The sequence below is a fragment of the Lissotriton vulgaris genome, chromosome 9, assembly GCF_964263255.1.
Source record: "Lissotriton vulgaris chromosome 9, aLisVul1.2, whole genome shotgun sequence".
Classification (NCBI taxonomy): domain Eukaryota; kingdom Metazoa; phylum Chordata; class Amphibia; order Caudata; family Salamandridae; genus Lissotriton; species Lissotriton vulgaris.
Genome location: NC_141697.1, coordinates 958,111,391 through 958,134,680, shown reverse-complemented (window position 1 = coordinate 958,134,680; position 23,290 = coordinate 958,111,391). Strand labels below are relative to the sequence as shown.

Genomic DNA, 23,290 nt, shown 5'->3' with positions numbered 1-23,290 from the left:
AATTGAATTTCTTCAAGTTTCCTTTTTCCCTCATCTACTGGGTCTCCCTCCTTTAACTTATCCTCCAACTCCCTAATTTCTTTCTCAAGAATCTCCATCACAGTTCGCGCTGTTTCCACGATCAACATCATCCAGTCCCTGGAGCAACGGTTGGAAATAAGGGCCCATCGCTCCAGGAACTGTCTGATTTCAATGAACATTCCAGGGATGTTCCGGACTCTGAGCCCAATCGGGATAGTGCCAGCTCGTAAGTAGTCTAACATGAACTTAGCATGTAACTCTGTTCTCTTTGATTTTTTCCGGAGATTTAATAGTTTGTTCCAATCTCCATTTAGTCCCTTGGGTACAGTAAAATCTTGGTTGCCATCAACTGGGAGGCCCAACATTTTAGCAAAGTCATCGTCCGTAAAGCCGAACGTTTTTATGGTGTCCATTCTAGTTTTTAGTGAGGAGAAAGAGGGCCGACAAGTGTTTAGCTAGTTAGTACGGGTCAGTCAAGGAAAGACCACTTCTCTGGATATGATGTTAATATATTTTTCTTTCCAATTTGTTTGGCCTAAGATGGTATTAGGCACAGGTCATGCGTGTATCGCTATTGAAGTCTCAAACACGTTATCCCAACATTCAAACACAGTCATTCAGATTCCATTCATAAGTTTTCCCGGTCCATTCAGTTAGATTCATTCTGCCCCCTGTTAGACTCGTTTTTGTGCCCTTCTGCCCTCTGTTAGACTAATTTTTCCCTTGTTTTTCTGCCCTTCTGCTCTCTGTTAGACTCGTTTTTTGAGCCCTTCTGCCCTCTGTTATTCCCTTGTTTTTCTGCCCTTCTGCCCTCTGTTAGACTCGTATTTGTGCCCCTATGCCCCCTGTTAGACTTGTTTTTTGTGCCCTTCTGCCCTCTTTAAAACTCGTTTTTCCCTTGTTTTTCTGCCCTTCTGTCCTCTGTTAGACTGTTTTTTGTGCCCTTCTGCCCTCTGTTAGACTCGTTTTTTCCTTGATTTTCTGCCCTTCTGCCCTTTGTTAGGCTGCTTTTTGTGCTTCTTGTGCCTTTTTGCCCTCTGCATCACCACATCATCACTCAGCGCTACCCCAGCATCACTCAGCACCCCCACATTATCACTCAGCACCACCACATTATCACTCAGCACCACCACATTATCACTCAGCACCACCACATTATCACTCAGCACCACCACAGCACCACTCAGCACCGCCACAGCATCACTCAGCACCACCACAGCACCACTCAGCACCACCACAGCACCACTCAGCACCACCACAGCATCCCTCAGCATCACCACATTATCACTCAGCACCACCACAGCACCACTCAGCACCACCACAGTGTAACTCAGCACCACCACAGCATCACTCAGCACCACCACAGCACCATTCATCACCACCACATTATCACTCAGCACCACCACAGCACCACTTAGCACCACCATAGCATCACTCAGCACCACCACATCATCATTCAGCACCACCACAGCACCACTCAGCATCAGTCAGCACCACCACAGCACCACTCAGCACCCCCACAGCACCACTCAGCGTCACCACAGCATCACTCAGCGCCACCACAGCATTCCTCAGCGCCACCACATTATCACTCAGCAACACCATAGCACCACTCAGCACCACCACAGCATCACTCAGCGCCACCACATTATCACTCAGCACCACCACAGCACCACTCAGCACCACCACAGCACCACTCAGCACCACTCAGCACCACCACAGTACCACTCAGCGCCACCACAGCATCACTCAGCACCACCACAGCATCACTCAGCCCCACAACATTACCACTCAGCACCACCACAGCATCACTCAGCGCCACCACATTATCCCTCAGCACCACCACAGCACCACTCAGCACCACTCAGCATCACTCAGCACCACCACAGTACCACTCAGCGCCACCACAGTATCACTCAGCACCAACACAGCATCACTCAGCACCACCACATTATCACTCAGCACCACCACAGCACCACTCAGCACCACCACAGCATCACTCAGCAGCACCGCAGCATCACTCAGCACCACCACAGCACCACTCAGCACCACCCCAGCATCACTCAGCACCATCCCAGTATCACTCAGCACCACCACAGCACCACTCAGCATCACCACAGCACCACTCAGCACCACCACAGCACCACTCAGCGCCACCCCAGCATCTATCTGCGCAACCATTCAACAACAACTGGTTCAAATATGTTCTCTCAATGTTTCAAGCTTTATTACAAATGTCACAAAAAGATGTTAATATTTCACTTCTGTTCTTGGATTTTCGTCATAATAAAATACACTGAACATAATCATCACAAAAGTTATTTACCAAAGTTTAAGCTATTGCCATTATAAATTAAAATCACTTTTATTTAAGTATTAATTATTTAAAAAAATTAAAAGCCATTGTAATTTGTAATATCAATACATCTAAGTCACGTAAATACAAAACATGTTGCATTACAAATGCTTCAGGTGCCACATTTGCGAAAGTTATAACTATTGGCATTGTAAATGACAAAGCTTTTAATTTAGCTATTTTCTAAACCAACACATAAATAAAAAAAATGTCATTTACAAGACCAATAGCTCAAACTTTCCTAATGTGAGACCTATTGCATTTCAAATGCTTGTTTTTATATCTGTCAGTGCTTCCTGTTGAGGTTTAATTTTCGTGACAGGCGCCTCATTGCCTACTTGTAACTATTCTCTGACCCTGCTTCAAGGGTCAGAGCAGGGTCAGAGAATAGTTGCAAGTAGGCAACGAGGCGCCAGGAAGCACTTACAGGCTTACAGCAGCAGGTCCCCAAGTTGAAGTTAATTTCTTTGTAACCCTTTTGTAAAAGATTACAAAAAATTAGCTTCAACTTTTGCACCTGCTGCTGTAACCCTGTAAGTGCTTGGCTGAAAATTCGTCCCCGCTGATTCTCGGATTTTACCGCAATTTCGCGAGATTCGCGGATCGCGAAATCGCGAAAAAATCCGCACGAGCGGAACAAATTTTCAGCCCATGCTTACTCAAGATCAAGACACTTTATAACAACTTTGACAACCAAGACCACTGCACTGCCTCATTCCCCACCCACAATGACACCACCCAACAGACCCTTCTCACTTGGACCCCTCTCACCATTAAGACACCTTAAAGACAACGAAGAGCATCCACTCCGGAGCACCTTCCGACTGCTGCCCACTGCACATCTTCCACAGGGCCGCTACTTCCATTGCAAACGAGCTACGGTGAACTATCAACTGCTTCCTCGAGACAGCCACATTCTCCTTCAACTGGAAGTGCGCTGAAGTCAACCCTCTCCTAAAAAAGCCCTCCACATACCTGACGGACCACAAGAACTTCAGGCCCATCTTACTGCTTCATTTTGCAGAGTAATTCATTGAAAAGGCTGTCAACACCCAGCCAGCACACTTCATAGAAACCAACAACATCCTAGACACCTCTCAATCCAGATTCCACAGCAACCACAGCACAGAGACTGCCCTCCTCGCCGCCACCAATGACATCCGTGCCCTCCTCGGCCAATGCCATGCAGCAGCACTCATCCTCTTGGACCCATCAGCAGCCTTCAACACTGTCTCCCACCGCATGCTAGCCCTCAGGCTCCACGACGCCGGCATCCAAGGAAAGGCCCTAGACTGGATATAATCTTTTCCCTCAAGCAGAACAAAGAGAATAAGACTCCCACCCTTCCTCTGAGTACCGACAGACATCAGATGCGAAGTACCCCAGGGATCCTCTCTCAGCCATACACTCTTCAACATCTACATGGCCCCGCTCTTAGCAATCATCAGAAACCACGGGCTCAACATCATCTCCTACCCCAATGACACCCAGCTCATCCTCTCCCTCACCAAGGAACCAAACATCACCAGGCACAACTTCCAAGAAGGGATGAAAGCTGTCGGGACCTGCATGAGAAACAGCTGCCTAATTCTCAATCCGAAAAAACAGTCCTCATCCTCAGCTCTACACCAGCTGCATGGGATGACACCTGGTAGCTCCCCGCCCGCAGAAACCCACCCTCCAGAAGGGAACATGAACCAACCTCAGCATCATACTCGACTCATCACTCACCATGAATCGCAAGATCAAAGCTGTATCCTCCTCATACTTCAAAACCCACTCATACTTCGCAAGACGTTCAATTGGATCCCCCCGACTCCAGGAACACCGTCCCTCATCACCAGCAGACTGGACTACGACAACGCCCTCTGTGTCAGAATAAAAAAAAAACTCCTCCGCAAGCTCCTGACTGTCCAGGACGCTGCAGCCAGGCTCATCCTCGATATCCCACGACACTACCACATCACACAACACCTCCACACTCTCCACTGGCTCCAAGCCAAAAGAAGAATAACTTTCAAGCCCCTCACTCACGCCTACAAGGCCCACTGCAACACCAGACCCTAATACCTCAACAACCGAATCTCCTTCCACGCCCCCATGAGAAACCTCTGCTCTGCCGACCTCTCCCTAGCCACCGTCCCATGTTTTTACAAGAGCAGAACTGGCGACTTTTACATAGGGTTGCGCAGCAAGGTGACTTGTTGTGCTGCCCTACGCCAAAACTCCAAAAAGGAGTCTCTAGGTGCGGGCATGTACCTGAGGTCTGGCTTTGGGGCATGGGCCCAGGTTATGACCTGCCCCAAGAGTTCCTGTGAGACTGGTAGTTAAGCCCTGTACCGATAGCTCACCACGCACAGTGAAGCCTATATTCAGTGGATTTTGTGACAGAGAATTGAGATGCAGGATGTGACCAAAGGAAGCATCCGTTCCCCATTGTCTATGCGCACACACAAAAAAAGTCACTCTTGTTAAATTGAAGTTGTTGTCAAAAGATATAATAACATTTGTTTAAAAAGAAAAACAAATACACTCTCCTTTAAACCTTCATTTTAATGAGCATTATGGTTTCTATGCAAAACCTAAAAGCCAATGAAATGTGCTAATTATAGTCAACAATAAAGCCACAACTTCCTCCCTACACACTGCTCAGAATTGCACAACTGATGTCACAGATGATATCACAAATTACATAATCAATGATTCTACAGTTTGGGTTGTGGAACTCACCACAAGGCCAGGGCAAAAGCAAGAGGCAGGGGCTCTGCAACGAGATCTCATTCACCATGGGCAGGGGTAATGCTCATTTACCTCTAGGGGTAGGGCTGACGGGTGCAGATCCTCGCCAAAAACCAGATTCACCTTGTAGGGGGCTTTGGGCTCAGAAACTGGCCTTTGACCATGTTCTCTGGTAGACCTAGTGCCCCGAGATCCTGCTGTACATGATCCAAGGTCCTTAGCAGTGGGCCTGAGCATAGAGCTGGACCTCCAACCTTGCTCTTCAATCCAGAGTACTTCATTAACCACTATGTGTGGCTGCAACCATTCTCAGCAGAGCCTAGGTACAGGCACGGTATCTGACCACACTGGAACCCAGAGCTCCCACAAATCACAAATATCCCCAGAGTCCATGGCTCAACTCCTTCAGGCTTACACGGCATGCTCTTTGCACATGTGACAAGTTTACCATGAATTCATTGGCCTTTAGTTTAATATTTTTTAGGAAATTCCACTTTAATTTTTAGAAAAGTTTGAAAATTTTGGTTTTTTGAGTCTTAAACCTGAGGGCAAATTTACTAAGATTTAGTGCAATGCTACTGGACATCTTGCTACACTGCATTAAATGGAGAAGGCAGAAATACACCATATCTGCTACAATACAGCACATTTCTGCTCTCCCTCTGCATTGTTGCACTTGTGGCTGCCAAGTGCCAATGCAGTCACCCTTCCACCATGATGCAAGGCTGCTTGTGTTACAGCCAGGATCGTTTTTGTGCCGCAGGCATGCCTTCCTGCGCAAAAACAAGCCTCTGAGGCTTGATCCTCTTTCTACTTGTGCTGCACAATGCACATTGCAAAGAGAAAAAACCAAGGAGAAATAAACATATTTCACCTCATTACCCATACTCTGGGAATGTGTACCATTTTGTCGCATTTCCAGTCAAAATGGTATTAGGTTTACTAGTGTTAGTAAATATGCCAAAACTATAGGTGGAATGCCAAGCTTCACCCATGGAATGCAATCCAAGGGCCGAGTAATGCCTTGCGTTACTCCAGATTTACTATGCTACGCAAAGCCATGCAATGTGGCTGTGTGTGACATAGTTAATCTCACTTAAGGGCTTGCCCTGCCCTTGTGCCACCTTATGTGACACAAGAGCAATGCAAGCCCTTGATAAATCTAGCCCCCAGTGTGTCAATTAAAATGTTTATCTTTCCCATCAAGGGCACATGTCTGAGACATTCCAGATCCCCTTTGGGGTCGAGATGAGGTTCACTTTTAACCTTTTGGCTCCAGAGGATTTGTTTGAGAATGATTCTTGACTGGAACATAATTTACACTCTAAGACTCCCAGTCAAGAGCCAGTGGCGTAGCCTTTGTGTCATGGGCACTTGTGTAGACAAGGAAAAGGACCCCCTGACTGGTGCTTGAATTGTGAAAAACAGCAACAATCAGGGTTCAATGAGCCCCTCAGGGCTCTAGGCCCTGGTTCCACTGCACTTGCTGCACCACTGGAAGCTAAACCTCTGTCAAGAGTGGCAGGATAGGGGTGAGTTTCCTGGGATTCTCTCAGCCCCGTGGAGGTGTTGAAGGGGGCTCCCACTACTTCTGACCTGGCAGGAAAAGCACACCCACCCACCACTTTGTTCTGTTAGACAGTGGAACAATTGGGTTGCTAATAACGTCACCAGACTCTTACATAACAGGGGTTCAGCAGAGACAGAGATACTATTTCCGCGTTCACCACCACCATGTAATCACTAATTGGTGTATGGAAGATGGTTGGCAGTTTCCAGGCAGAGGGCAGGGTGACTGGAATTATGTGATTGTGCATCTGTGACGTTTTTCGCATAGTTATAGATTTGCTGCATTTGCCACATAATCCATCAACTGCTGCATAATCTGCAGATTTTAACAAAAAATGTTGGTTCTAGGTCAAACGGTTTAAAAGTTACTAAAAATGCAGGAATGCTTGTTGCCAAGCAGTGGAAGGCCCTTTCCAGAGCTTGAATCACCTTTCTGTTGCTTATTACTTCTTTTGGGTTATTAACTAGTACTGATAAGGTACAACCAATGTCAAGATAGTGTCAATAAGTGTAAAAATGGCAAAATAATGAAGTGATATTATTACAAAATGTGGCATATTACGTTGCATAATTTGCCGTTTCTTACCGCATAAATTACTTGACCCTGCCGCATAATTTGGCCCTACCATGCTGCATCATTTCATTGGTCCTCTGAGAGGAGGTTATTTCTTCCGTCCTCCGAGGGGAAGAACAAGGGCTAGGTAACTTTGACACGCAGGCAATATATCAGGCTATCAACTAGGCAAAGACTCAGAGATAGATACAGTCAGCCTATAGATAGATAGATAGATACAGTCAGCCTATAGATAGATAGATAGATACAGTCAGCCTATAGATAGATAGATAGATACAGTCAGCCTATGGATAGATAGATAGATACAGTCAGCCTATAGATAGATAGATAGATACAGTCAGCCTATAGATAGATAGATAGATACAGTCAGCCTATAGATAGATAGATAGATACAGTCAGCCTATAGATAGATAGATAGATACAGTCAGCCTATGGATAGATAGATAGATACAGTCAGCCTATGGATAGATAGATAGATACAGTCAGCCTATAGATAGATAGATAGATACAGTCAGCCTATAGATAGATAGATAGATAGATAGATAGATAGATAGATAGATAGATAGATAGATAGATAGATAGATAGATAGATAGATAGATAGGTAGGTAGGTAGGTAGGTAGGTATGGAGGCAGAAAGAGAAAAAGGCAGGAAAATTGAATTATTGGAAGACAGGTGGATAGATATACTGACAGTCAAATAGAAAGATAGACAGATAGGCGAGTAGATGGACGGACAGGCAGCCAGACAGACAGATAGATTGGCAGGTAGATGGTCAGACAAACAGATAGGCAGATTGAATGACAGGCAGGCAAACAGAAAGGCACGCAGACAGATGGACAGAATGACAGTCCGACAGACAGGCAGATAGACGGACAGACAGGCTGTCAGACAGACAGGCATACGGATAGCTAGGCAGGTAGACAGTCAGACAGAGAGGTAGATGGAAAGGCAGACAGAACGACAGACAGATTGACAGGTAGACCGATAGATAGCTATAGACTTATAAATACATATACAAACAACTAGACAGACAGACAGACAGACAGACAGACAGACAGACAGACAGACAGACAGACAGATAGACAGATAGATAGATAGATAGATAGATAGATAGATAGATAGATAGATAGAACTAGAGAGACACCCACTTGGATAGTTGTACAGCGCTCAGGGATGTTTTATAAATTATAATACATTTGCTGAACTTTAAAATTATGGATGGGGTTTTGAAAAAGGCTTTCTGTACAGCCCCTCCCTTGACCTTGGTTTGTGAGATTCGGTTTCCTACGCTCAGCTTGGTCTGTACACAGAAGCCCATGCAACCGTTTCTATAACAACCCTACTATAGTTCAGAGCCTCTCACTGATTGCACGGTGAGGGTACCTCACGTACCTTAGCAGTGACAGACAATAGGAAGGCAGAACTAGCGATGTTTGACTCGTGTTGCGTGGAGACTGCAGGCTGCACGCTGCCAGGGCGCAGGAAAAGTTAAAAAGAAAGTGTAGGTTTGAAACTTTGAGGGTCAGACAGCACACCACCTGCCGACCACCGAGGCTCTTCTCCAACCACCATGGCGGAACCCAGGAGAATCCCAAGCGCACCCATGTCTTTGGACATGGAACACCGCGACCCCAACAACTTGAACGAGCACGTGCGGGTGAGGGGCTGACATGCGTCCTTTTTATTCTCGTCTAGGGATTGTGGATGAGGAAGGCTTGGGGATGGGGTGAAGGGAGGAGGTGGCTACAATGAACTAATCTTGTTGTTGCCTCCCTAGTCTCCTGTGCTCATTACGCGGCTATTTGAGTCTTTCAGGGGTCACAGTGTGTTCTAGTGATATGAAGATCCATGATGCATGCAAGTACTGACTAGTACTGGCTGATGTAAGACACTTTCTGTGTCCCGAGGCAAGGCCTGCTAAGGCTGACTGAATGTGTGGCCGCCCATCTATAAACAGCTCACTTACATGGATTAGGAAGGCAATACCTTTCTTATGAGTCAGTGGAATGTTCCAGAATGGGCATGCGCCGTCGCGACCAGTGTCAAACAGCTAGGAATTTGTGTCATGGCTTTTCTATACCATGACAGATTCTCCTGTATACATAATGGCCGCTGCCAGCCAGGCACTGGTACTTTCATAAATCACACAGCGAAGGGAATGTTCTGCCATAGCATGGCAACAAGTAATACAAAAAAGCCCTTGGTAAAAGCCAGATAATTTACTTGTGTAAGCGTATGGCTAGATTTTGAGTACCTTTCCTACTTCTGTAGAATTCATAAAGAATTTCACTTCTTCAGAATGTCTGCAACCTTTGCATATTCTCAAGTGAATTTACACAAAAATGTAAAAGTGTGTATATTTCTGCATGTGCAAATGGATCTAAAAAGTGCATTCTCAATACTTCACTCTTTTTGGTTTCTCTTTGGGGGTAGATATTTTTCCTAAGAAGAAACCCCTTCATCTGCATCCCTACTAATTTAGGATTATCCCATCTCCTTAAGCTGCACGAAAAGGGATTTAGGGGCATATCTACAACAAACTGTGATAAACATTGCAGTGCGCGCTTAGCACAAATTTGTTTAACGCCGGTTATCACCGGATGTAATCGCCGAGATAACGCGTTATCATCAACGCATATCTCAACAGCGATGAAAAATCCGGCAATAGCAGGCAAATGTGCAATCATCGCTAGAAATCCAGCGATAAAAGCACAGCGCAATGGCAAACCTTGTTAATAGTGCAGGGTGTGCTTATTCAAAGAATCCACTTCCCATAGGACATTTGGCCAGGTAATAATTAAAAGAAGGCATAATGAAACCTGCGATAAGCGTGTTAGAGCTACTTTTATAATTGCTACTCAGGTTAGCGAGCAGATTGCTAATAGGAGAAATGTCTGTTAGCGACATTATCAACGTTATTTTGGCGAGGTACGCCCACTTTGCATATCATTAGAGCGGCAAAGCCGGGCGTTAAGGGAAAGGGCGCAGAGGCATGGAAACACACGCTAGTGTGTTCTTGCTGATAGTGCAATACAATTATCGCAGCTTTTCACCCGAAAACGCAAGCTAAAGCCGCGATAATTGTATCGCCGTCCCTTGCTGGTATGCCCCTTCGTCATACCCTTGATGGGAGTAAATCTATAATTCATTTTAGGGTGGAAACTACCTTCAAAAAGATTGGGAAATTCAACAAATTTGTGTCATTAACAGTTGAAGGGTGACCCACCTACAAATGCTTCCAAAGCCGGCTGTAAGAGCAGAGAAGTGAAGTGCAGGTTTTTTCTTTGCATTCTGGTACTTGTAGTCCTAAATTAAAAATAGCTTAAAGAGGACTGTAAGTGCCAGAAAAGTAAATCAAGACTCTGGTCTCTATTAACGGCTCATAGATGGCCCTGTAAAGCTTGAAAGACCTATTTACGAATACACTTGCTCCCATGAGACCTTTACCAAGTTGACCAAGTTTCAGTGTGAGAAAATCAGTGGGTGCTCCACTGTGCTTAATTTTGTGCACAAAAGCTGCTATTTGTGTTGCATTTATAACAGTTTTGAGAATCTAGCCCATGGTGACACAAAAATAAATGATGGCTTTCATTACATTTTGGCAAAGGAGGCTGTAGGACAGTGCTTTAAATGGAAAAACATAAGTGTAGGTACTCATTAAATTGAGCTAAGGGTGTGGTAGAGGGCGGGGTTAGCGGCAGGGTGAGACATGATGATACAAAAACACTTCTGTTGAGTATTCATTCTGTCCTTGATAGTTGTCTCAAACTTTCCATATGTGCAGAGAACGGCATTTACACCAGTTGCAGAGCATACCATGTGAGAAATGTATCAATATAAACAATGTGCTAACTCGTTACACAGACCTTCTTAATGTCATACTGTTCCTATGTACTTGCATTTGGGCAAACCTTTTATATTCAAGAATACACACACATACACACAAAACAAGTATTCCACTCATGTATTTTCAAATACCTCCTGAGTGTCCTGATTCTCTTCCGCTCTGATTTCATTTCTCTTTCACACACAAACGTACACTCAAACAAGCAGACAACCACTCTCTATCAGTCTTCACATCTCTAACCTCTCGATCCCTCCCCCTCATTTCTCTTCTATTTGTATCTAACTCCGTCCCACTCTCTTTACCCCAAATGTTTCCTATCATTCTCTACCTTCACTCTCTCTATTTCTCCGTACCTCTCCTACTCTTTCCATAGCTGTCTCAATCGGTTCCCCATCTCTATCTGTGCTTACCCCTTCTGTCTATCTTTTTCCCTTTTAAACTATTCTCTGCTTCCTCTATCCCTGTCCCTTCAATCTTCACCTTCTCCCACCCCATTACCCACCCTCTTCCCCTCAGCAGATGGCCCACGGTCTGTAAGATTTCAGTGGCAGACAGTGAGCACTGCTGGGTCGTGACCATGTGCAGAGTCCCACAGGGTAGAGGTCAGGGGCAGAACAATACTGAACTCTGATGGGAAGGTCAGTAGACCGCCTTTCACCTCACTTGGGCACGAGGGAGTCCGCCTAGGTAATGCCCACCACTTTATCCCCGCCCATCATGGACTCAATCTCACAGCAGGCGGGTGGTTGGGGGTTGATTTGCAGGGACAAGTGTGTCAGGTGAAAGACAGTCAGACCCTAGTGAGAGGTTAAGGGGTGAAAGTGGCCACTCCTGGGCAGGCTCTCCCTCCTCCCACTCAAGCAGTCTGCACACATCACTGTGCCCTAGGCAGAAAATGTCCCATACACTATCTAAGAAGACGTCCCCATATGGAGGCTCGGCAGGGGGCTGTTGAGGACAGCGAGAGGCTTTATCTGGGTGGGACGGAGCAGAGGCACACTTGTCGTAGCAGCAGTCCTCCAGCAGACCGTTCAGGCTCCATCGTGCCTCTTGTCACAGCTGAAGACAGACAAACGGCAAACATGATGCTAAAAAACAGGAACACAGCTGGCCTTCAGCCCGGCCCAGTGCCCACCTTATCAATTCCACCCTGAGTACCGGTACTCTCCTTGGCAGTGGAGAAGGGCCGGTACTCAGCTTGGTTAAAATAAGAAGTACCAGCACTCAGTACCGGTGAGTACCGGCCCATTTAAAGCACTGCTGTAGGTAACATGCTGAGGAGGGATTCGATGTCAGGAATGAGGAGGACCAACTTTGGAATGGTCTATGAGTAGATATTTAAAGTGGTGAAATGTATGGAGAGAGTTGGTGGATAAATTAATGCATAAAAAAGGGTATAGATACTTTAGAGATTAAGGGCCAGATGCCCATAGGTAATTGTTTCTGATTACTAAAATAGCAATTTTTAGCAATTCGCTATTTGGTATTCACAAACACCCATGTACAAATGTGTGGTTGACACATTTTGTGATTCCTAGTGGAAAACAAAAAGACCTACTTCATGAATATTAATGAGGCAGGTCTAGGTTTGCAACCTATTGGGAACAGCAAAATTGACAGGGATGGTGGACTGCTGGGATCAGCAGACTACCATGTCTGTAATTGTTTTTAAATAAAGCAATCACTTTTTATAATTGCAGCCTGTTTTACTTAAAGGCAAATTGGATGTTTTGAAAAAAGAAAACTTAAAAATGTTCTTTTAATTTTTTTAGGAGCAGCTCTTGAAATATGTTTCAGCAAATATTCACAAACGGAAATGGGTTCCATGGGAACCCCTTCCCATTGGCAAATGGGTCATCACCTACTTGCAGTAGGTAGTAAAATGCAAATGTTTTGCGACCACATTTAGGTCAAAAAACATTCACACATACTGCTGCGATTCAGTATTAGGAAGGGTTGCCCTAATTACGCCCCTTTTCTAATACCAAATAGCTAAACCAATTTGCAGTTCAGTAATAGATTAGCAAATCGCAAATAAGGATTTGCACATTTCAAAAGGCCTTTTTGCATTCGCAAATGGGCCGATTATGTGAATCAGCTTAGTTTTCAAAGATAAAAACACTTTGCACATCTGAGAGCAAGGAAAGACACTTTGGTGGTGTGGTCGAGGGGGGAAGAATTGGGTAATAGTCAATTTGGTGTCAGAAGAGAAGAGGAATGACTTTGGAATGGTCGATAGGTATATATTCAAAGTATTGAAATGTATGGAAAGAGATGTAAAATAAATCAATGCATAAAAAGGGCATATATACATAAGAGAGCCAAGAGAGCAAGTAAAGACACTTAGGTAGTGGGACTGAGGGGAGTAGAATGGATCAAAACTAAGGTGCATATTCTCGAGGAGTTATTGCTGCGTTAGCAGCACATTTCTGCCGCTAATGTGGCAATCATTTTATCGCTCTATTTCCAAGCTGTCGTAACAGTCATTAGCGACAGTTTGTAGGATGAAAGAGTCTGTTATAAAGATCGCCACTTCTGTTAGCGATATTTATATGCAGGAGAAGTGTACCAGTGCAAAAACGGCCGCAAAGACCACTACTCCATATTCACAAGGCAATCCTTGAACTTCTGAAGACCAAAAAAACAGTCTCTAACTGCAGTTAGAGCCAGTTACTTAAGACCAGAAAATAGCTGGTCTTAAAAATGGGGATAACACTTGGGGCCACATCTCAGCAGGTTTTGGTGATGGGCAGCACTGCAAGCAATGTTGCAGCACTGCCCTGCGACAAAACTACAGTGCAGGAATGCGCACCATCAATAAGATAGTGCTCATTCCTGGCCCAGTGTTGCTGCAACAAGACAGCATTGCAACACTTCTCACTACGCCCTGCTTGAGACAGCATGAATACGCTGTATTCACTGGACAGTGCCCCATGCCTCAGGTAATGACAGATAAGTCAGGAATACTGACACATCTGTCTGCGCTAAAGTCACGCATTGCTGCAGTCGTGTTACGACCATGACGCAACTCCAGCAATTCATGGGGCCAGCCTATCCCTGTGGCACTGCGTCATCCTCACGCCTGCCATCAGGCAGGAGGTAGGTACTGACGCAGTCCCGTTCATGAGGGGTGCCCGAATGTCGGCGCTGTTGGAGATCCATTGGTGGTGGTTGCGCGCTGCAGAGTCATCATTTGGAAGCAATGGTGGAGTTTTGGTGCGGAGGAAGTTGACGAGACGTTCTATGGTGGTCTTGATCCAGCTGCTAAGGGGTGTGATGCTGGCAGTGGCTTCCGGTGGGCAAGGTGAAGACGTGATGTTGCCAATGATAGTCGGTACAGGAGAGTACAGTGTTGTGGCTGTAGTGGAAGTTCCCGCTGGCGGAGTTGACTTGCTCGACAATGTGTCCTGCTATTTGGCTTGTTGCTGTGTCTTACTGCTTGTATCTGATGTAGGGGACCTTCCCCAGAAGAGGGTGGTGTCCTGGTCACTGGGGTTGTCCAGGTGGTACTTGAGTTCACCGAGTAGGATGTTGTCAGTGGATGTGAGACCCTGGGGCAATGTGGTCTACAATGGTATTGGAGAATAGGGGGTCATGGCCCCGGGGGCCTGCACATGAGGGTGCCGCAGAAGATGTGTTTGGGCTTGGTCTGGATCTGGGAGTTAAGGTAGTCCATGGTCACCCTTGGGTCATTAGAGTGCAGGGTCAGCCAGAGATTGCTTCTGTAGGTGATGGCAATGCCGCCTCCTTGACGGTCGTGAAGCTTCTTGCGGGTGATACTGCAGCTGTCAGTGATGGTGATGGCGATGTCCGGTCTGAAGCAGAGATTGGTCCTGGCAGGCACGGTGGGGTCCAGGGTTGATGGTGATGAGGGTGCTGGTGTCTTAGGGTGGAGTGTCCAAGAGGAATGCACCTTGGTGCTGAGCGCGGTCCAGGGGCAGACAGACACAAACGTCATAGCCTATGGGTTACCTTTGGCACGGGTGACGACCATTACAATGCAGGCAGTACATCATTAACAACACAACTCCGACAACGCAAGTGCCTTTACATCGCAATTGATTACAACACATTGTGAGGTCGTAACAGGGTAATGTACAATTTTTCGGGTGGGTAAATGTAAATGTAAATGTATTTGAGCTTATATAGCGCACAGCTACCCGCAGTGGGTTTCCCGGCGCTTGCTTAGGGGGTTACAGATGTAAAATATGAAAATTGGGGTGTGTTTTGTGGTAGAATATGAAAATTGGGGTGTGTGTTGGGTAAAATATGAAGATTGGAGTGTGTTTTGTGATAAAATATGAAAATTAGGGTGTGTTTTGAAGTATAATTTAAAAATTGGGGGGGTGTTTTGTGATAATATATGAAAATTGGGGTGTGCATTTGGCTCAATTTAGATTTTTGGGTGTGTTTTGGAGGCTCTAAAAGAAATTCCAGGCTTCACGTTTGGTTTGTGTTGCGAAGGTTAGTTTTGGGTTGCACTCACTGAAGTGTTAATAGTGATATTTATGTCTCCACTATGCAACACCTACTCCACTGTTGCAATGTGCCTAGTATTAGAATGCATTGGAATGGAATGCAATGTTATGGCATGCATCACAACTACATATGTGCCTTTGGCGTATGAGTGGTACGCCTGCTGTGCATGGGCGCACATAGGCCACTATTTTGATATGCTGGGTGGGGCTGGACAGCTGTGAGGTGGTAAAAGCCGTAAAGAACACGGGATGGGCCGTGGACACGGGGATGTGTGTGTGAGTGGGTGCTGTAAAAAATGTAATGAGGGAAGTCCTACCTTGAATCCAGGTCTCTTGTCTTCGCAGCTCCTGCTCTCCTGCGTCTGCTTCTGGTAAAAAAGAAGTAGGCAGCCAGGTACCCTCCCCTGAGTCAATCGCAAAGCTGAAGCTAGGGGCCGTAGGGATGGGCATGTTCTCCATGCAGGCTATAATGCAGCCTGCATTGTGAACAGGGAAGTGCACATGACTGATTTGTGCAGCCTGAGGGGGCCGACCATACTATCATTGCGCCCTTGAGTGGGCATGCCAATCCGCCCATGCCCTGCTTCATGTTTGGAACAGTCCTACCCACCCTCCCACCCCCTGAGGATACATAGCATGATTACATCAGTTGGTTATCCCTTGTTTTGACCTTTTGAATCTGTTTTTTTGGCTTCTCTGAGCCCGCGCATTCTGCTTCCTGCTGCTGCTGCCCCAGCAGCCTGCACCCCTGTCCTTGCCTATTCCTGCCTCCCAGCTGATCGTTCCTCCCCCCTACCCTACTTAATAGTGGTTGTGGGCCTCTGGCATGCCCAGGGTGCGGCTAAGGCAAGCACGTCTGTGCCCGTTGCAACCAGCACCTGAAACCCTGGATCTCGAGCCACCCACTGCTACAGCGCAGCCACCCTCCCCGTACTCAACCCTGGGAAACTCAGAGACTGCCAACAGGCCTCACCAAACACGACCCACAGCCAGTTCTCCTGCCATCACTTCCACCAGACCTTAACCAATACCCTGGCCTCCAATACAGCCGACACCAGTACCGGCGACACTCTAAGATGCATCCTCTTCAACGTGCGCTCCGTGTAGAAACACACTGTGGAAATCTGGAACCTACCTGACTCTATCGTGCCCGACATCGCCTTCTTCACAGAGACCTTGACCAACTCCTCCTCCACTCCGACATCAACACCGCCATCCCGGACGGATACAAGATCCAGAGGAAGGACCGCCCCAACCACCAGGGAGGGGGCCTCGCCATCGCCCACAAGAGCTCCCTCCGCCTCACCACCTCCAGCGAAACCTTCCCATCCGCTGAACACCAGCACTGCCAGATCCAGACATGCCACAACTCCAGACTCCGAGGAACCCTCATCTACAGACCCCCGGCCCCTGGACACCCTTCGCCACCACCATCATCTACTTTATCGCACCCCACGCCATCGCATCAATGAACTACATACTCATTGGAGACCTGAATTTCCACCTCGACAACCCCAGCGACCCCGACTACACCATCCTTTGTGACAACCTCACCAACATCGGACTTAAACAACTCGTCACCACCCACAGCGACCCACAGAGCAGGCAACACCCTCCACCCCATCTTCGCGGCAGGAAACAGTGTTCACTTCAGCCACACAACGCAACCGCCATGGAGGACAACCAGTCAACAGGAAATTGACACGATTCATTGAAGACAACGCCATCCTCGACCCATCCCAATCTGGATTCCAAAGCAACCACAGCACCTAGACCACCCTACTCGCCACCACAGACGTCATCCGCACCCTCCTGGGCCAAGGCCACTCTGTAGCCCTTATCCTACTCGACCTTTCAGCGGCCTTCGACAACGTCTCCCACCGCACACTAGTCACCAGACTACACAATGCCAGCATACAAGGAACAGCCCTAGACTAGATCCGATTGTTCCCACCTGAAGAAGCCAAAGGATCAGGCTGCCACCTTTACTGTCCGACTCCATGTAAATCACCTGGGGGACTCAAAACTGAGCCCGACCCTCTTCAACATCTACATGGCCTCCTCGCCGCCATCGTCTGACAACATGGCCTCAACATCGTATCCTACGGTGATGACACTCAGCTTATCCTCTCCATCACCAAGGACCCCACCACTCACGCCAGACTCAACTTCCTGAAAGGAATGCAAGACACTGCAGTCTGGATGACCAACAGCTGCCTGGAACTCAATGTCAAGAAGATAGAAGTCCTCATCCTTGGAACCACCCCTTCAGCATGAGACAACGCACTCGGAAGCCCACCTACCCCCTCGGACCACGCCAAAAACCTCGGCATCGTACTCAACTCATCCCTCACCATGAACCGACAGGTCTATGCCATCACCTCCAGCTGCTTCAACATCCTCTGCATCCTCCGCAAGACCTTCAAATGGATCCACTGGAGTCAAGGAAGACAATCACCCATGCAGTCATCACCAGCAGACTGGACTATGGAAACGCACTCTACGCCAGCATTTACACTGCAAACTAAAGGCATTACGTGACACCGCCAAGATAAAGGGGGCCCCAGGAGGTGAATAATAGGCAGGTTGAACAGGGGAACAAGAGCTAATAACAATCAAAAGAACCCAACCTGTCGAACGATAATATAGGGAGAGCCCGTCAAGGTCACTACAAAATTAGAACATCGCTAAGCTAACAAGAACAAATTCCCCCAAACAAAATAGAGAGGATTTTTTATATGACAAAAATATATATGTTTTTTATTTTATTATTCTTAGTATTCACAACATTGTGTCAGAGTTTACAAAACAATAACAAAGGACATATTTTTATTAGTGCAAACAAAACAAATAAGTAGGGTCCCACATTCATACACTCAAAATACACTCACATCCTGAAATACACACATACTCATACACTATAACCATTCAAGAGCAATTTATCATAAGAAGTGTCGTCAAAAATCCACAGCGATTAAGGGTCCTATACAAGGGATTAATATTGACAAAAAACTACTGTGCGTCCTCTTAGTGGAAGGTTGTAGACATATCTGGATGCACAAGGTTATCCAGCGCCAACGCGCATTTTGGTGTCTAACCCAATATGGGTCACACCTTCATCAGGGCGACCAGATCAAATGTGGGACACAAGAAAAGAACCACCTAAGAGAATAACAGTGGTGTGAAACCATCACAGTCAAACATTGCAGTTTTAGATTTATATACAACTTTAACAAAAGTGACAAATTTAAAGTAGGGGGATAATATGTCAGCAGCGAGGACACAAGTACAGTTTTTTCATGTTTAATGATGGTCATATTTGAATATCAATTAATGAATAGGAGAAGCCTGCACAATGAATAGACCCATAATACACCAAAAGACAGAAAGACTAACCTAGGTACCTGTGAAGATCAAAGGTATGAATTAAGTGACATAGATTAGCCCAAGAGTTTTAATTATATATATATCTATAATATAATATACCTTAATGCGGGGCATCCAGGTAAATAGGTTTTGCTAGGGAAAGTTAGTTGAGTCCAGCTCAACCCACAGGATCAATGGGGACAAAAGGAATCTAGGATGTCAATCTGAACAAGTTTATTTAGGGAAAAAGATTCTTTCTAGAAGGAGGGCAAAAAAGAATATCCGGGCTGTGCCAGGGCTCCAGTGGGGGGCACATATCAAGAGAGTACTGCCAATATGATAATGAGAATATGATGGACGGGTGGGCTTCTCAGGCTCTAGTATTTAACAGGTTTAAAAATGCACTGAAACTGAGGTCCAGTATCCGTAGGTCGGGGCACTCACTGGCGCAAATACAAATCAGTCCATTCTCATCTAAAAAGGTGGATAAATAAAAGTCTGATAAGCAAGAATGTCTAGGTGTGCCATGGTGCAAGCAGGGATAGTGCACCCTATGTGTAATAGTTGCCCGGGTGGACAAGTTAAGTCTCATCCTGCCTGGGTACTAATGACACATGAAATAACTTAGCCCATGATCTATAACACTGGGGGTCTCATTTATTAAATTTGATGCATCGCTGAGTGAAAATAGCGATGAGCCACTTTTCATTGCGCCCTCCTTGCGACACCAATGATGTATCATATTTACAGTATGACGCATCATGGCGCAAGAAGTTATAGATATGTCAGGAATCAGCAGATGCCCCAACCCTGGCGGGTGAGAAGACACCCACCCTCCTGTTCGCCGACGATACTCTTCTGTTATCTAAGTCACCGGGCGGTCTTCAGAGCCTCTTGAATAGGTTTGACCTTTTCTGTAAAAGTCGTGGGCTGATAATCAATACCGATAAAACCAAACTGATGTCAATTAACCCCTGCAAACGTTTCAGAAATGGCATCACTCTGAATGGCTCCCCTCTGGACTGCGTGGACTCTTTTGACTACCTGGGAATCCGCATCTCTAAGACCATGAGGTGGGGTCCCCATTTAGCCAAAATGCTCCTGAACCATAAACGAGTTTCGGGGGCAATTGCCAGGGAACAACGCAAGTCTGTGAGTAGGTTAGTAGCCCCGGCCCTAAAGGTCTATGACGGGAAGGAGCTCCCTTCGGCCCTATATGGGGCCGAACTTTGGGGCTTTGAGAATGTAGGTGAGCTCGCCAAATCCAAAAATAAGTGAGAGACCTCACTTCCCTCCCTCCGTCTACCACTCTGAAACCCCTATTTTATGACATGGGGAAACGTTCTATACATGACATTGCCCGACTACACCCCTTGTTATTCTGGGCTCGCTAAGAAGGACTCCAGAGCTCTTTAATTATGTGGCCGCCCTTCATGAATTAATACTTGCAGATTCTGGAGGTCGAATTAAATGGCTGGTTGACATCCGTCATCTTTTATCTGTCTTGGGGTTCAAGGAGGCTTGGGCCACCCAGGTCCCTCCAACAAAGCAAGATCTGAAGAGAGTCTACTGGGACTGGGTGCAGACACTAGAGCTCATGAACCCCAAGATGGGGAAACTGACTGAGGGGTTCTTTGACCATAAAATTACTTGAGTCTTGGAACCATATCTTGATTTCATCCAGGTCCCGTGAGATAGGACTCTGTACATCAAGCTGAGACTTGGGACCCTCCCTGTTAATAGTGTGACAGCACTCTGGAAGGGGCCAAACCTGCCATCGGCGCCCTGTCCAGGTTGCCGCTACCACAACGATTCTACTGCCCATCTCCTTTTTGCCTGCCCGGCCTACAGAAGGGCCAGACCCAAATGCCTTAAACCAGTGTGCAAAATGCTGGGACCTATAACCCATTGTGCAGCCCTCCACATTTTAGGAACCGACACCTCATCATCATTGATGATTTGCGGAGTGGCCAAGTTCCTGGGCATAGCTTGGCTGATACAGAGAAAGATGGTAGAAAAGATGTGCTAGCCCAGATAATCCAAAGGTTTTTCGATTGGGATCTCTCTGATACGTAAGATCCCCTGATTAAACATTTAGTGCACACTAACCTTACGGTTCTGAAGTGAAAATGCGAGTATGAATTATGGGTCACCTCCCCCTGGCTTTCCCTTTATCCTTCCTAAGCAGCATACCCTCGATTGAAATGTTTTTATCTTACGGATGTCTGGGTATTTTCCCTTTTTTATATTCTTGTTTTCAACGATGTCAGCTGAGCTGTCAATTTTTTTAATGATTAATATGTGTTTATTTATAGCTCCTGTGTAATCCTATGTTGTACATTCTTTCTCTTTTACCATGGTACTGTTTTTATTCTGTAAATACTTTGATGATATCTTTTATATCGAATAAAGCTAAAAATAACAAAGATATGTCAGTATTTCTGACGTATCTGTAGGCGCAAAAATGACGCATTGCTGGATTGTGTCACAAAAGTGACGCGACTCCAGCAATGGGCCATTACACATGGGCAAGTCCCATGTTCAATGTGCCTGCATTAGACTTACACCTGCCATGAGGCAGACATAAGATATTGACGCATTTGAGTCCTAGAAGTGGCTGCATTTCAAAAATCAAAAAGAAAAGTTTTCTTTTCATTTTTTTTACAGTGGGCGGTGGTCTGTGGGACCACTGCTACCTCTGAAAGAATGTTGGCGCCCCCATTCACAAAGGGGAAAGGGTCCTTTATGGAGCCCTTCCCATTTGGAAATGACTTACCTCCAATCTGAAATTGATGGTAATCTGCAAATGTTTTGCGACCACCTTCCCCGTACCAAAACATTCATACATAGCAGTGCAACTCGCTATGAGGAAGGGATGCCCTTTATGCGCCCCTTCCTAATGGTAACTTGCAAACCTAATTTTGGGAGTCGGTACTAGGTATCATCTCGCATAGTTAAGTTAGTACACAGGAAAATGCATTTTACCAGTCACAAACGGCTTGATGGGTTTTTTGCAGCCAGAAGAATGCATCAGTCATCTGGCTCTTTGTGCTTTATTCCAGCTCTACCGTAGATTTCGCAGTTTCTTACTTGTCTTCTTTTCAATTTTTTATTCTCTCTCTCTCTCTGTATCTCTCCCTCTCTTTTTCTTTCTTGCCCTCTCTTTGTCTTTTGCCACTGACACCTCATTGTGGCAATGGAGGAGGTTTGCAATTCTAATAGACCTGCCCTGAAGGCTTACAGCATGGCTATAACTAGCTTCTTCCTATGGCCAGGAACTAACTAGCAGCACCTACCTAGCTGCACAAGGCACTAATCTTTTCAGATGCTTGCTATGCCATGCTAAACATATTTAAAAACCACAAAATTAGGCTTTAAAAAAAAATTAATTCATAATGAGGAAGGTGATGTCAACTGCCGCTAAGTGGTACCATATGACTTCAAATATGTCCTAGGACATTTTTTTTATTTTGAATGTGGTGCTCATGTTGGCACAGAAACAGAGAGGGGCTCTCCATGATGTTCCTGCCCGGGGTCCCACAAAAGCTTCTGAGAGGCCTCTTCGTCCTTTCTAACTCTTGTCCCAAACCCCGAGTTTTTTCTATGCCTGCTCTCTGAGTGCAGACATATTTGTGAATGAATGTATTTGTTTACACCTCTTTTCTAGGTGCTCTTCGAAGATGCTTTCGGTGAACCAGACGGATCACAAAGCATCAATGGAATTTGGGAATGTTCCTTTGACACCTTTCGAGAAGTGAAGAGCTGCTGTTACATCGTCCTGTCGGTTCTGTGTGGCGGCCCACTGGCCTTCTGTTGGGCACTGGAGTTTGCCTACCTTCAGTGTTGCCACATCTGGATGATAGGGCCCTGTCTCGCCTATTGGAGAATGAATCTCAGCTGCCTGAAGCATTTCTGGAGCTCCTTCATCCACTGCATGTGCGACCCATTCTGCGAAGCCTGCAGCCTGTGCTTCAGCAATATCCGTGTGCAGCTGAAGAATGTATAAAGCACCAAATCCGGAGGAAGTAGAGAGCCTACAATCGACAACACAACATTGAAACTGAAATGGGAAAAAGAATGCAAGTTCTCCTCCGTGGTGAACACATCTCATTCACTGCAACCTGCGACACACCAGAACACTTAGGCATAGATGCATCAAGGTAAAATCCGCTCGCAAAGGGGCAGATTCTGAGAATCTGCCCCTTTGCGACTGGTATTTTTGCATTTATGATGCATCATCCCAAATGCAAAAATCGCAATTTAAGAAATCGCAAAATTGCGATTACTTGCATTTAAGGAACCTCAAATTGAGATTCCTTAAATGCAATGCGTTAAAGT

General features: G+C 46.0%; 1 protein-coding gene across 1 annotated transcript; it reads left to right on the top strand.

The window, feature by feature from the left end:
- The first annotated feature begins 8,831 nt into the window (after positions 1 to 8,831).
- LOC147692610 (caveolin-1-like) lies at positions 8,832 to 22,958 on the top strand. The gene is made up of 2 exons (XM_086939540.1): positions 8,832 to 8,918; positions 22,620 to 22,958. The coding sequence occupies exons 1-2, from the start codon at positions 8,832 to 8,834 to the stop codon at positions 22,956 to 22,958; spliced, it is 426 nt and encodes a 141-aa protein (XP_086795666.1).
- Positions 22,959 to 23,290: the final 332 nt, after the last annotated feature.

Coding starts and splice junctions, on each gene's coding strand:
- LOC147692610 (XM_086939540.1), top strand. CDS start 8,832: ATGGCGGAACCCAGGAGAATCCCAAGCGCACCCATGTCTTTGGACATG. Junction 8,919..22,619: donor ACTTGAACGAGCACGTGCGG/GTGAGGGGCTGA, acceptor CCTCTTTTCTAG/GTGCTCTTCGAAGATGCTTT.